The 16,492-nt window shown below is 43.4% G+C and overlaps 1 protein-coding gene across 1 annotated transcript in view; it reads right to left on the bottom strand.

The window, feature by feature from the left end:
- Nucleotides 1-16,492, bottom strand: part of NRK (Nik related kinase) — a 511,622-nt gene that overhangs the window by 1,978 nt on the left and 493,152 nt on the right. Inside the window, exon 31 of the mRNA XM_063937359.1 lies at nt 10,546-10,685. Coding sequence (XP_063793429.1) covers nt 10,546-10,685 — 140 coding nt within the window. The remainder of the gene's footprint in view (nt 1-10,545; nt 10,686-16,492) is intronic.

The raw sequence follows: 16,492 nt of genomic DNA, 5'->3' as shown, positions 1-16,492 counted from the left end.
TGGTCCTCCTTTCTTACATCTATGAACTCATCTCAGTCCACACTCCCTCTTTCTCTCTCCGCTCTTCATCTGATTACCAACTTGCCTCTGCACCAATTACCACATATATAATTCCCATATCCAAGACTTCATGCTGCTCCTGTCCATTGAAACACTGTCCTCCACCATATCAGTCTCTCTACCATCTGGCAATGTTTCAAACATAGCCTGAAAGTGCACCTGTTCATTAAGACCCACCATCCCTCCTCACACTCAAAACTCACCCAAGAGGAGATTTCTAATATCTTTGAGAGAGATAAAGTACCAATCAGCTTCTGTCATTTTTTAAACACAGTCTGTAACATGGCAGTTAGGAGCTGTTCGGATGGTACTTTAGCTCTCTTCAAGATTTGATACATGCAGTGGTGTGTAAACTCAGGCAATGGCACCACAATACATCCAAAGGTAACCCCATCTCACCCCAGACTCGCAGATGTTTGTACACAGCCTATGCGCCTGCAGACAAAAACCTACAGTATCATAAGTGTGGAATAACTTCATCGCAGGTTATTAGATTGACCATTGTGTGTCAATTTGAGCAGCATCTCCACTTTCTCTTTCTGAGATTTGATACCTCTCCCCAATCTGTCTAGACCTCCTTATCTCTTCCCAGTTCACCTTCATGTTTTATTTCCTCTTTCTTAAATTGTAAGCCTTCCACCCTCTTATTTCTCACCCTGCTCTATTCTTGTCTCCAGTGCACACCCACTTACAGTTTGTGAATCTGATCCTTACTGTCAGCCCTTCCCAGGGTCCTGGGTTATTAAGTGCTACTGATAATACATGTCAGTGTCTAAATATCTCAATGTTTATAGCCACGCTCAGGTTTGCATGATGCATACGCATCGTGGCATAGCTGGCACAACTAGTGTGCCCTGCGAGTCACAGGCTGCAACTAGGACGCACATGTGCATACACACACACACGTCCATAGGAATAAATGGAGCATTTGCCAGCTGTGAATATTCAAAGCCTGGTGTACCATGCAGCAAGCTGCAATGCAGCATGCCACATTGCGACAAAGATGAACATGGCTACATCCGTACATTTTTCCTCTTGTCTTTTTGAACATATTAACTTGGTTGCATGTATTACTGTAATTTTCCCAGTTATGCAATAATGATACTTTGTGGCATCATGTAAATAAATAAAAAAATAATGAAAAATACAAAATAATAATAAAAGATAACTAGCTTCACTAGATAACATACTGTATTTTATAAGTCTGTAGAGCCAAAACTTAATTTAAACATTTTATTGTAAAAGAAAACATTTCACTTACTGCTTAAAGGGGGGTGTATAACATACATCCCTCCAGCTGTTGTGGAACTATACATTCCAGCATGCCCAGACACAAGGGATGCTAAAACTGTGGCAGAGCATGCTGGGATGTGCAGTTACACAACAGCTGTTAGCCTCAAATTGAGCACATATTGCAGAGCCATAAGTAGATTTTTTGGGGCCCTGTGCCAGAAAGAGAATTGGCGCCCCCCTAATTTTTCCAACAGGGACATAAGGCACATGCCCTCGTGGGGAAGGGGCATGACAAAATTTGGACACAATTCCTCTTTATACTACATCCATGCACTTTACTTGAGAACTTATTGTTATTCGGTTACAATACCCTTTATTAAATAACACATTTCAATATACTGCCATACCCAGGATGCAAACCCATAACCTTTTGCACTCCACTCAAACACCATACTCATTGATTTATTTCATCCTGCATTAAAACTATGAGATTTCTAAATATATGAAGCTACTTGCACTTTTTCAGAAAAAAATCAGCATTGCAACTCACTACATGGGGGAATTTCAGAGTTGATCGCAGCAGCAAATTTGTTAGCAGTTGGGCAAGACCATGTGCACTGCAGGTGTGGCAGATATAACATTTGCAGAGATTTAGATTTGGGTGGGTTATTTTGTTTCTGTGCAGGGTAAATACTGGCTGCTTTATTTTTACACTGCAATTTAGATTTCAGTTTGAACACACCCCACCCAAAACTAACTCTCTCTGCACATGTTATATCTGCCCTCCCTGCAGTGCACTTGGTTTTGCCCATTAGCTAACAAATATGCTGCTGAGATCATCTCTGAATTAGGACCATAGATCTGCTAAGCTGCAATGCTGATCATTTTTTACAAAGTACAAGGTAAGCTTCAAATAGTTAGATTTTTCTACCTTAGAATTCTCTAGCTTTCTATGTAAATGCAGATAGCTCAATGAATAGAGTGTCTGACTCCAATGCCACAGGTAATGGGTTTGAATCCCGGGTATGTCAGCATCTTGAAATATAATAAAGGACAGTGTGAGAGAATAAGAAAGAGGTCTCAAGTTAAGTTCATTAATTTTGTATAGGTAATAGCGAAGGAAGGGTTAGGGAAGGAGACAGAGGCAGTCAGGAGATGCTGGTCTTCAAAAAGGGGGGAGGCTACAAGTAAAAGTAATTAAAACAGATAATTGACAAGTGCCACCCAGGGCCAGATTAAGACTGAAGGAGGGGGGGGGGGGGCAAAGGGAGGGTGTATATTAGACTGTGCATACCTCCTAACATGACCCATTCTAGGAGTGATAAAATGCTCTCTACCTGGACTTCCCTCTTAATATATGATTGGCATCACCTGTGTTGAACTATCTGATTGATAAAATAGGTATTTCATCTCAAGTGATTGCAATCATAAATTAAGCGGGAACTCATGTTGGGAGGTATGGATTGTGTATATTAAATTTAAACCAATGGAGTATATTAAATTTAAACTAATAGTTTCATAATGCCTGGGTACTGTTTATTTCTCAACATAATTGAGAGGCAACTATTTTATAAAGTTTTCTTGTAGTGGAACAAAGACAATTTAAATAACCTTAAAATACACATAGAAAAATAAAATCTATAATCTATCTCATAGGTTCTCAAACTTGGTCCTCAGGACCCCCACACAGTGCATGTTTTGCAGGTTTCCTCACAGAATCGCAAGTTAAATAATAAGCTCCACCTGTGGACCTTTTACAATGTGTCAGTGAGTAATTACTACACCTGTGCACCTGCTGAGTTACCTGCAAAACATGCACTGTGTGCACAAGAGGGAGAGCTAATAATTTATTATTATTAATATTACCAGTTACTTATATAGCACACACATATTCCGCAGCGCTTTACACAGATAATATTTGGCCATTCACATCAGTCCCTGTGCTACAGCCGGGGGGCCCCCTAACAGAAAGGAGCCCAGGGTACTGTATCCCCTGTCGCCCCCCCCCCCCCCCCCCCCCGCTTAATCTGGCTATGGTGCCACTAACATTGCCTCCTACCCTGCAGCGCTATATGCAGTGGCACACTCTGCACATACTGTACCTAATTACGGCCCTGGCCCCTGGGTAGAATTAGTCTACATGTTCAGTGGCATAACCGAAGAACCATGAACACTGGCAATTTAAACCTCCTCCATGCTAGATTCTCGAGTCCGATACGAAACACTGGGAGATTGGTGTCTTTATTTGCCCTAGGATTTTGTCAGACATTTTTAAACTCCAGAGAATCTTGGTATGATAATGGAAAGCTGTCTATCCATTTTATACGGCTTACATAAACGTTTGTTTACGGGATCCCTGGAGTAAATGGAGGAGAGTCTCTATTCCATTGGGCCAGACACAGCTTTCCGGCTACTCGGTCTGATGAACAGATTCCAGATGAGCATAGTCTTGTGCAGAGATAATTAAAAAAAATAAAACTGGGACAGCATGCTATCCGTCTCTCATTGCTGGAGAAAAACAGGGGAATGTAAACATGAATGAGATGCTGCTGATCTGTAAGTTGGAGAAATGTAGGTATTATTGCTTTTGTGTAAAGTGGGCTCCAGGTCTCCCCCTACTCTATTATATAAATAAACTTGACTTTTTAATCGGACCAGGGTCACAACTAGGGGTTGTCTAGGGGGGCACACAACGCGGGCGCTGATTTAGAGAGGGCACCAGTGCAAGGCGGTGAGCAGGGGGGTATGCATTGCAGGTCGGCACAGGGTTAAAGAGGCGGTGTCCCTGCTCTACTACACCAAAGATCTGCTGACATAAACCTGCACACATACATACTATCCACTGCTGGCGCCGTTTCAGCAATTGAGACAGAGAGGAGTGGAGCCATGACTAACAAAGCAGATCAGCACTACAAGTCCGGAAAGGTAGGGATAGCTATACACGTACAGTATGTGTGTCTGTGTGTGTGTGTGTGTGTACTGGAGCATTGCAGTGTAACCCTGTGTGTGTGTGTGCGCTCGAGTAGCGCAGTGTAACCCTGTTTGTGTGCTGGAGCATTGCAGTGTAACCGTGTGTGTGTGTGTGTGTGTGTGTGTGTGTGTGTGAGAAAGATTGTGTTGGAACATTTGCAGTGTAAACCAGTGTGTGTGTGCTGGAGCAGTGCAGTTTAACAGTATATTGGGGTATGTGTATTTACAGAAGCATGTATATATATTTATTTATTGGGGGGGTATGTGTATATTCAGGGGATGTGTATATTGTACTGTGTATTGATGGTGTGTACATGAGGAGGGTGTATTTATGTATATTGTGTGTATGTGGGTTGCGCCAAATTACTGCATTGCCCCAGCTGAAAGGGGAAACATATGATACCCCAGCAGACGGCAGTCACTATACTGACAGCGGCATCTCATCTGCAGGAAATCCAGCAGCGAGGCAGTGAGTCCCCTCGTAGGCTGACCACACTACGGGCCTGGTGGCTCGCTTCATTTGCCACAGTTTATTTTCCCACCAACCCAGATGCGAATACCAGGTGGGTGTCGGGATTTCATCTGTCGGTAAACTGCCGGCTGCCGGGATTACGGCGTTGGTCTCCTGAATGCCGGGATCCCGACAGCCTGTACATTTACTGCTTCCCGGTGACAGTTACCCTAGTTTCAGCCCTGGCTGGATAAACACAATGCATCATCGCTTGGAGAGTGATAAAATGGAGACTGAAAAAGTGCCAGCCAATCAGCTCCTAACTGCCATGTCACAGGCTGTGTTTGAAAAATGGCAGTTAGGAGCTGATTGGCTGGTACTTTTTCGCTCTCCATTTTATCACTTTCCAAGCGATGATGCATCTGTCAATAATTTAGTATTAGTTGAGCTGAACACAAAAGGTCCTAATGCCAAGTTAGCAGCCTGCATTAGCCCAGAACAGTGGCTGCACACACACATGCTCACATGCAAACATATATACGTGATTCCGCAACTTAGAACTGGAAAAGAGGGACAGGGGTGGCAGAGCACATTAAGGGCATACTCGCACAATTGAGAACAGAAGCAGACTGGGACAAAGACACATATACAGTACTCCTGAGAAAGAGGGAGGAAATCACGTTGACGGGCTGTGGTGGTCCCGGCGGTCAGGATACCAACTAGGGAGGCCAATCCCGGGATCGGGATCGGCGGGATCCCGGGATTTAGGTCCAAAAACGGCCGGGATTCAATCCCGGGATTGGAAGGTCCAATCTCGGGGATTGAGGGATCAGCGTTGAGCGTCCTCAGGACGCTCAACGCTGCCCAGCTCCCTCCTCTCAGCTCCCCCTGCGCAGCGTGACCTGTGCCTGTGAGGTCACGCTGCGCTGTCAGCAGCCGCAGAGCAGGAAGTTACGGCGGTATTCACCCGCCGCCTCCTCCCTGCTCCCCCTACACTTACCAGCCGCCTCCTCCTGCACTTACCCGCCGCCTCCTCCCGGCTTCCCTGCACTCCTCCACCGGCTCCCCTGCACTCCCCCGCCGCCTCCTCCTCACCAGCTACCCGGCTGTGCAGGTTTGTACTTTTTTTAATGTCTACGGGGCAGGTGGGGAGGGGCATGGGGGATGGCCGGAAACAGTTGAAAGCCAATCCTGGGAATCCCGGGATTGACCATTTTTCAATCCCGATACCTGGGATTGAAAAAATGGCCCGGGATTGGCTTCCCTAATACCAACGCCGGAATCCTGACACCCGGTAAAATGCCTATGTCCCAGTCCACGTCACCACCGGAGGGGGAATAGATTAGTGTGCCCGAAGCATGGTGAGTGCAGGAACGCGGTATCCAGACAGCCGAGATATTATACTCATTCCGAGAAAGACGTATCATGTGAGAGTGCTCAAGTGCAAGTAGTGGATGGCGATGAGGACAGTCCCCAGCAGGCTTGGACTGGCTCACAGGGGTACAGGGGAATCCACCGGTGGGTCACACTACCTGGGGGCCCACCTCCTGCTCTAAGGATCAGGTTCCAGACTATGTACTTGAATTATACATCATACATATGTTACCTTATACTGGACTATGGTGTATATTCTACAGGTGCATTACTGTTATTAATCTGGTACATTATCATGCATGCAGCAGCTGAATTACTGTATATATTTATGAAGTGGCCCAGGCGTTGCACGCTAATGGTTAGTCAAACCAATGAGGTGGAAGGCCACACCCCCTCTGCAGACTGACCACACTCCTAACATGGGCCCCTACCACTGCATTCCCCCGGTGGGCCCTACATGCCCCAGTCCGACACTGGTCCCCAGCAGAAGCGGAACTACCGCCAGTGCAACCAGTGCGTTGCACTGGGGCCCGCCTCTGTCCAGGGGCCCAAAGCATGTAATGAGTCAAACTGACTCATTACATGCCGCTGTGTGCTGCGGGCAACCACTGCCCGCAGCACACAGCCGCCCGGAGAGGAGAGGAGCGCAGCGGCACGGGGGTAAGGAGGAGGAGGGAGGTGGAGGAGGGAGCCGCAGCAGCGCTTTGTTACTGATGGAGGCGCTGCTGCTGCTGCCCCTCTGCTTCACTATAGGCTGTCTTCCAAGAACAGCCTATAGTGAAGCAGAGGGGCAGCAGCAGCAGCGCCTCCACCAATAACACAGCGCTGCTGTGGCTCCCTCCTCCACCTCCCTCCTCCTCCTTCTCTCCTGCCCGGGAATCGTCAGAAGCTGCACCGAGGAGCCTGAGCCAGCGGAGAGGGTAAGTATAATTCTTCTTTCTTTCTTTCTTTCTTTCTTTCTTTCTTTCTTTCTTTCTTGGGACTGCCTGCCGCAATGTGTAAAAATGGGGAATCTGCCTGCCGCAATGTGTAAAAATGGGGAATCTGCCTGCCGCTATGTGTAAAAAGGGGGACGCTGTCTGCCGCAATGTGTAAAAAGGGGGAATATGCCTGCCTCAATGTGTAAAAAGGGGGACGCTGTCTGACGCAATGTGTAAAAAGGGGGAATTTGCCTGCCGTAATGTGTAAAAAGGGGGACGCTGTCTGCCGTAATGTGTAACAAGGGCACGCTGTCTGCCGTAATGTGTAAAAAGGGGACGCTGTCTGCTGTTATGTGTAAAAAGTGTACGCTGTCTGCCGTAATGTGTAAAAAGGGGACGCTGTCTGCCATAATGTGTAAAAAGGGGGACGTTGTCTGCCGCTATGTTTAACAAGGGCACGCTGTCTGCCGTTATGTGTAAAAAGTGTACGCTGTCTGCCGCTATGTGTAACAAGGGCACGCTGTCTGCCGTTATGTGTAAAAAGTGCACGCTGTCTGCCGTAATGTGTAAAAAGGGGGACGCTGTCTGCCGTAATGTGTAAAAAGGGGATGCTGTCTGCCGCAATATGTAAAAAGGGGGACGCTGTCTGCCGCAATGTGTAAAAAGGGGGAATCTGCCTGCCGTAATGTGTAAAAAGGGGGACGCCGTCTGCCGCTATGTGTAACAAGGGCACGCTGTCTGCCGTTATGTGTAAAAAGTGCACGCTGTCTGCCGTAATGTGTAAAAAGGGAGGCTGTCTGCCGTAATGTGTAAAAAGGGGACGCTGTCTGCCGTAATGTGTAAAAAAGTACGCTGTCTGCCGTAATGTGTAAAAAGGGGACGCTGTCTGCTGTTATGTGTAAAAAGTGTACGCTGTCTGCCGTAATGTGTAAAAAGGGGACGCTGTCTGCCATAATGTGTAAAAAGGGGGACGTTGTCTGCCGCTATGTTTAACAAGGGCACGCTGTCTGCCGTTATGTGTAAAAAGTGTACGCTGTCTGCCGCTATGTGTAACAAGGGCACGCTGTCTGCCGTTATGTGTAAAAAGTGCACGCTGTCTGCCGTAATGTATAAAAAGGGGGACGCTGTCTGCCGTAATGTGTAAAAAGGGGGACGCTGTCTGCCGTAATGTGTAAAAAGGGGACGCTGTCTGCCGCAATGTGTAAAAAGGGGGACGTTGTCTGCCACAATGTGTAAAAAGGGGGAATCTGCCTGCCGTAATGTGTAAAAAGGGGGACGCTGTCTGCCGTAATGTGTAACAAGGGCACGCTGTCTGCCGTAATGTGTAAAAAGGGGACGCTGTCTGCCGTAATGTGTAAAAAGGGGACGCTGTCTGCCGTATTGTGTAAAAAGAGGAATCTGTCCGCCTTAAGGTGTAAAAGGGTCTCTACCTGGTGTAGTGGTGCTACTGTGCTGCGTAATAATAGAGACTACTGTGCACCGTTTTATGAATTGGTATTATTTTGTGGCCACACCCCTTCTCCACGAAGCCACGCCACTATGCATTTTTGGTGCGCCTACGGCGCACCCTGCCCCTGTTTTGCATGGCGTAGGGGGGGGGGGCTCCGATGCCGTTTCTTGCACACAGTGCTAAAATGTCTAGTTACGGCACTGTTGCTAGGTATCCATTTCTCTGACCCTGAGCAGGTCCCCCTCACCAGATCCTCTCCAGGGGTGAGGGGGTGGTCTTGGATGGGATGGGGGGGGGACCCAAAGCATTTTGTCGCACCTGGGCCCACTGGTCCCCAGTACTAGTAACCCTCATGTGACTGAATGCCTGTGAAGGCTCTGCTGATGCAGATTTCTTTGTTGTTTGGAAATATATTATGCTTTTACCTGCAAGTTTGAGAATAATTTTTTTCCCACACAGGAGACAGGGAACTGTTTTTGCTGTATCAGATTTACGAATTTAATTGAGGCCTAAAACTGAATATATTTGACACAGCCTTTCCCTCCCTGCAAAGGGACATGAACTCTCCGGATGGTCAGAGATGACGGAAGCTCATCCTATACTTTCCATTGGACTCATTTTGCTCTTTCCGGTTGCACATCTCCAGAAAAGGTCATTCTTCTAATAAATCATCAAACGCCATAGTGACATATGTAATAAAGACAATCCCCGGATCCCCTCACAGTTATGATCACTTTAAGACATAAATGGACGTAACCTGGGCAGTATTATCTGAGAAAAACTTCCATGAAGAATTTCTTGATATTTGAGAAATGTTGTCATTGTCAGTTTTCCCCTCTAAGAATAGACCTTTATAAATACATCACAGCAATAAAGAAATGAATGTACTGTACAACCCCACCATCCAGTTTATTGGAGATGTCTCTGTCACATGCAGTACTCTTCTAAGGCCATTAGATGGGACAATTACCAAGTTACAGAAGGATTCACTTCATACTGTGACTACAACATCAGCTTATTGCATTTATGGCCCAAATCCTGTGTGATTCTCATGGCAGGAAGAGAATGCTAAGCACATTGTTTATTACTGGTATGTGCAATTATGGACAATCAAATCATGATTCTTATACGATGCATTGGTGTAGAAAATTCACACTGGCATTATCACATTTGCTGAAACTGTGAGAGCTAAAGACTTTTTAGCTGCCAAAAAGCCAGAAGATGGTTTTATGTTTAAAAAGCTTTACCTCAGTCATTATAAGCAAGTACTGTACATTAAGTGTGTGCAAAATAAAAAATATGGTAGATGCACACACATTGGTTTTGAAGAGAGGTCAGTACTCATTGCATTGTGTTTGCCCAGGGCGAGTGCATTATAGGGGTTCTCTGAGCGAACGACTCAACTGCACATCAAACACAGAGGTGACACTGCTCCATTTTCAGCAACACTCCCCGTCACCGACTTCAAAAGCCTGCAACTTGTCAGTCTAGTAGCGGTGAACAAAGCCCTGCGATCAGAGTCACAGTAACATCGCAACACATACACACTGGTACTCCGGCGCATGCAAAGTATGGAAAAAATTGGGCTGAATAACAAATAAATATGCACATTTTACCCAATTGCACATGACCCATATAATCTGCTTTCTGTGTCTCATTCTTCATTTAACAGTGTTTATGAAATTCTCTGGAGTAATTAATGATGATTGACGATGTTGCTAGAACTATGAGATATTATTACTTCATTAATAGCAGTTTTTTTCCTTTTTGCAGAAGTTAGAGCATAGCCCAAGCAGTTTTTGTAGCCATATTCCACATGGGTGTTTCTACTATTTTGCTTAGAAGCTGTTGCTGTAGAAGTACTATACTGTTACTGTAGAAGTACTATACCGTTACCGTAGAAGCACTATACCGTTACTGTAGAAGTACTATACTGTTACTGTAGAAGTTCTATACTGTTACTGTAGAAGTACTATACCGTTAATGTAGAAGTACTATACCGTTACTGTAGAAGTACTATACTGTTACTGTAGAAGTACTATACCGTTACTGTAGAAGTATTTATCGTTACTGTAGAAGTACTATACCTTGTCATTCCTTTCACACAAGAACTTTAACTTCTGTGCCTTCTTGTGCATGAACACACCTTCTAGATTACCCATGTCTCCATTGCGCAGTTCGATTGCCTTCTCTCCCCAGCCCATTATTTGGTTAGACTGGAGATAAGCTAGGATATAATCATTAAACACAGACTTTGTTAATTTTAAGGATTAGAAATCTGCCTGAGTTTGACTAGTTAAAATGCACATTGCAAAAAATTCTTCTAAACATTCTGCCTAATGGATTGCAAAGAAATTGTCCACTGTGTATAGGGTCAGTACAGCATATAGTACATTTATATTGCTTGGTATGTACTGTATGACCAGATAGCAGTGTACAGGCTTTATTATTCATTAAATGTTATAGCCACAAGTGTACAGCAGCTGAGTGTAATGATACATAAGAAGTCAGTAAGACAGCCACGGACCTGCACCTGATACCCCTCTCAGAGTGGATCACCACATGACATATTATTGCATGGCAATTATATATAGCTTCTGTGTTAGACATGAGTGCTTATCCTCTTCTCCACTGGGTCTTTATGTGATCTTGACACCCGGTTAACTCATCAATTGTCATACGAAGCTTTCGAAGTGGTACACACGGAGAGATCCGTGCTTAAATTCTAAGCAATCTGACTAGATTGCTTAGAAGTCACAGTGATAGCAATGCGTGGCCCAGCGCATCGCTATCGCCGGTGCTAGATTGGCCTGCATGCAATCTAGCTCATCACTCATTTCACCGCTGGTGAGCCTCCCCGTCCCTGTCTCCCCAGCCCCTCGCTCAGCACACATGGCGCTGTGTGCTGAGCGGGGGAGAGATGTGTGCTGAGCGGTCTGTGCTACTGGCCATTCAGTTCAGAATCACCCAATGATAGCCCTATAATAAGGAGCCACCTTGGGCAGCATCAGAAAAATAACTGACTAAAAACAAATAATGGCTAGATAATAATGATTCAAGTGCAATATACATTATATCAGAAGCATAACGGACTAATACTTGTTTCTTTTCCGTATTTCTAGCTATTTGACAGCATTGTGTTCGTTCAATTGCAAATATTAATTAGAAATCAGGGAGAACAACCATACAAATGTGTGAATACTGTATGTCAATATAACCATTTCTAATGAGTTTACTTAGGTACTGTATTAATGATATAAGGATATTCCACCATGTGATACGGAAAATTGAATTGCCACTTTACTATATTGTCCACACGCCACAACTCTCCAGACACCCAGTTGTTTAGGTTCACCCCTGGACAGGGGATTTGTCCCTCTCTCCCAACCACTATCTGTGTGGAACAAGGGGAGATGGGTAGGAGGCACACATCCTGTTAAAGTAAAGCATTTTGGCTGCTTCCATCTTACACAACCGGGGTATTATTGCTAATTGAAAGTAGCACCTGCCCTGTAAAGAAAAGTATTCTATAAGCCAGACATTTCATTCTATGTCAAGTATTGAGTAACAAGAGCAATTATAAAAATCAATATTTTTTATTGTGTTTATTGACGAAAACACATTAGGATCTGTGTAGACAGACTGTCATTGCAGAATACACAGGTGGATTTAAAAGAAAATCAACATCCTAAACCTGCACTTCTAATCCGTTAATGTATTCCAGCAAATTGATTGAACTAAATAAAAGATCTGAGACCACACAGCTGGCTGTAGCCCTTGATTATTAAGCAGGGCTATATGTAGTATGTACACTCTCATATCTGACAAGATAGCAAAAAACGTGTCTGGACTTATCAGATACTGAAAAAAATAGTTCAAATAGCAGCCAGAAGGTTCAAAGTGATTAAGCTATTGATTAACATTATGCATCATCTCTAAGGGAAAAGTCAAATATTGACTATATAAATAACCTCTTGCAGTCTTCAAGGAAGCTTTTATCATAGAGCTTTTCATGTTTACTGTGGTGGAAGGGCTAGCTACACAGAATGATGGTCTCTCAAGTGGACACAATGCAGCTAAACTAAAGTAAGCTCATGTTATCTGTGAGCACTGACTACAAATCCCATCATAACGGTCAAGCATATTTCTACAAGCTGTCCGCTGACTTATCTATGCATACTTACGTGCAAGGTGGATTGGCCTGTTTTATTATATAGTGTGCAGGCATGAGCATTTTTGCCAAATGCCGACAAAACAGTTAAAAAGAAGTCCAGAAATGCTCGCCTTCAATTATGCGGCTGGCCTCAACTAGGCTGACCACCTTTAACCTGGGACAGTCATGAATTACACAGGTTCTGTGGCTGCTTAAAAACAGGTGAAATGCAGCCACAGAACCTGTGTAATTCATGAGTGTCCAAGGTTAAAGGGATAATATGGTCAGCCTACCTCAACAGAAATTAAATATGTGCCAGAAGGTCCTAATATTGTGCAGTTTGTGTGTATTCTAGATAATCTGTCCATATTTCCTACAAATTATCCTGATTACCTCAGGGTGGACATATGCAAACTTATTGTTAGGTTCTGAGTTTGCAAGAAAGAACAAGTGTGATTAAACTAAAAAGGATCAACAAGCACTGAAGTCTCTAAGAGAGGATAGTTAGTTAATAATAAAGCCAGCAGATAAGGGTGGTCCTTATGGATAAAGACATTTATATGGCAGAAATAAGTAAGCAACTTAATGAGAGGGGTACATATAAAAAATAAAAAAAATATCCTAAAATGAGAATGATAAAATACCTGAATTAACAGAAAAAGCTGTACAAAATGGAATTTCAAATATAACAGAATATTATTTTCTAAATATAATAAATCCTTCTATACTGAAATGTATATACTGCCAAAAATACTTAAAGACCCCCTTTACCCACCAGGAAGGCTTATAGTTTCAGGCGATATTAGCATTACCTCAAAATTATTTACAATCATTAATTTCTACCTACAACCCCTGGAAAGGGAAACACAAGGTATAAATTAAAAAAAGAGGAAACCATGGAATGGAGAGATGAGTATATTCTTGTGAGTGCAGATACATCTACATTATATACAATTATAGACACAGAAATAGGTCTGCAGGCTGTATGCTATTTTATGGATACCTCTGATTTATATACTGAATTGAAGGAATTCACTTTAGAAGGTATTATATTTGTTTTAAATAATAACTATTTTTATTTTAATGGTTCTTATTATGGCCCTCATTCCGAGTCGTTCGCTCGGTAATTTTCATCGCATCGCAGTGAAATTCCGCTTAGTACGCATGCGCAATAATCGCACTGCGACAAGTAATTTTACAATGAAGATAGTATTTTTACTCACGGCTTTTTCTTCGCTCCGGCGATCGTAGTGTGATTGACAGGAAATGGGTGTTACTGGGCGGAAACACAGCGTTTTAGGGGCGTGTGGATAAAAACGCTACCGTTTCCGGAAAAAACGCAGGAGTGGCCGGAGAAACGGGGGAGTGTCTGGGCGAACGCTGGGTGTGTTTATGACGTCAAACCAGGAACGACAAGCACTGAACTGATCGCAGATACCGAGTAAGTCTGAAGCTACTCTGAAACTGCTAAGTAGTTTGTAATCGCAATATTGCGAATACATCGGTCGCAATTTTAAGAAGCTAAGATACACTCCCAGTAGGCGTAGGCTTAGCGTGAGCAACTCTGCTAAATTCGCCTTGCGAGCGATCAACTCGGAATGAGGGCCCATATTCAATAAGTTGGTACTGCAATGGGCACCAGGTTCACCTCCAGCTATGTCAACCTATTTATTGCATTTTGGGAGGATTTATTATGTATTTATTTATTACCATTTATTTATATAGCGCACACATATTCCGCAGCGCTTTATAGAGAATATTTAGCCATTCACATCAGTCCCTGCCCCAGCGGAGTTTACAGTCTATATTCCCCACCACATTTACACACAAACACATTCATGTTAGGGTTAATTTATTTGAGATCTAATTAACCTGCCAGTATATTTTTGGATTGTGGAAGGAAACCAGAGTACGTGGAAGAAACCCACGCAAGCACGGGGAGAATATACAAATTCCACACAGTTAGGGCCATGGTGGGGATCGAACCCATGCCCTAAGTGCTGTGAAGCGGTAATGCTAACCATTACACCATCTGTACTGCCTGGTGTGGTGATCATTTTATAGAGAATGTATTTTTTTATCTGGACTGGAAAACACAAAGAACTACACTCCTTTTGTGAATCCCTGAATGCAAATAATTTTAATAAGAAGTTAACTGTTTCTACGAGTAGATCAGAAATAATATTTTTAGATTTAAATCTGTATATCAAAGAAGGGAAACTACACATGAAAAGACATCGGAAAAAAGAATAGTGAATTTTAAATTTCTGATTATAGTTATACTAATCTGATTGGAGTATTATTGTACTCATTGGCTTTCAACATTGGGATTTTTTTTTTTTTATGGTGATGATTGCTATTAAATCATGCACACTGGCCGTGTGTTTTGTATTATGTTTTATGTACCATATATTCTCGAGTATAAGCCGACCCGAATATAAGCTGAGGCACCTAATTTTACAACAAAAAACTGGGAAAACTTATTGACTCGCGTATAAGCCTAGGGTGGGAAATGCAGCAGCTACTTGACACAACCTTAAGTTTTAAACCAGCTTCGTATTACCTGCGTTTTTGTTTTGTTCCGGGATTAGCAGTATTGGGATCCATTTCTAGGGCGGAGCAAGGGGGCATGACCAAAGGCTACGTCATTGGTCACAGCCCTGGAGTAGAGCGGCCGCATCGACATTCATCTGACAAGGATGCGGTGCGCCCCAGGTACCAGCACACAGAAGCGGGCAGATTCTTGCCCAGCACGGACAACACAGAGGCTGCAAGCACCCGCGGGAGAGACCGGAGAACCCTCACTCGAGTATAAGACAAGGGGGGGCTTTTTCAGCATAAAAAATGTGCTGAAAAAGTCAGCTTATACTCGAGTATATACGGTATGTTAATAAATGTTACTACTAATTTTTTAACAAACCGCTTCAAAATCTTTTTATTTTCTTGAACCTGATTTGGGGGACTTCTCCAAAGTCCCATTTGGAGCTGCAGTTTGCCAAAGGTTTGATAATTATCACTCTAGCTACACCTGTTTATATATTTTTTCCTGCTACAGTATGTAATAACAACACGTACTTTCCCATGCAGCTGCTACAATGGTTATCCTGCTTCGTTATGTATCAGGTGACCCTCAAACTTCAGTCAGGGTGTGTCTATGGGACTGTGGTCTATGCAAAACTACTGAGGACAAAAGTGTCAATACACAGATTTTCTGGCATATCACTTGCACCAAGTCTAGGTTGGTCCTAGTGTGCCCATAAAATTAAGACAAGTATCAAATCAAGCTAACGCATGTGGCATGCTGACCACAAAGCAGTGTGCAACTCTGCATGTGGGCAAATATATACATTTATTCTATGCACGCAAAGCGATTTCTGCTTAAACCTGCCTTAGGCCCATAATGTTTTAGAGACAATGAGGAGATCAGAGGTGGGGCCAAACAACTAATATCCTGATTTCAGCTCCATTTCATTTTACTCCAGGAAGTATGTTTACTAAAGTGCAGGTTTACAAAAGTGGAGTGTTGCCCATTGCAACCAATCAGATTGTAGCTATAATCTTCTAGAAGGTGCTACATAAATGATAAGAAGAATCTGATTGGTTGCTATGGGCAAAATCTCCACTGTTGTAAACCTGCATTTTAGTAAATATACCCCCAGGTGTGAAGGCAGCCGTTCCCAAAATATGCTTAGGGATATTCATATATAATTGCTAGGCTGCATTATATTCTAAAACATATTGTATATAATAGTGTACAGTACATTTAAACATTACCAGTGTGTTGTGTAAAGTGGATTCTCTTCCACTTACTAATTTTAAGTGTTCTCAAAGACTAGTAATGTAAACATACAATTTACAGAGACATTTTTGTTGTGAGACTA

The sequence above is a fragment of the Pseudophryne corroboree genome, chromosome 8, assembly GCF_028390025.1.
Source record: "Pseudophryne corroboree isolate aPseCor3 chromosome 8, aPseCor3.hap2, whole genome shotgun sequence".
Taxonomy (NCBI): Eukaryota; Metazoa; Chordata; class Amphibia; order Anura; family Myobatrachidae; genus Pseudophryne; species Pseudophryne corroboree.
This window is presented reverse-complemented; position numbering and strand designations above follow the sequence as displayed.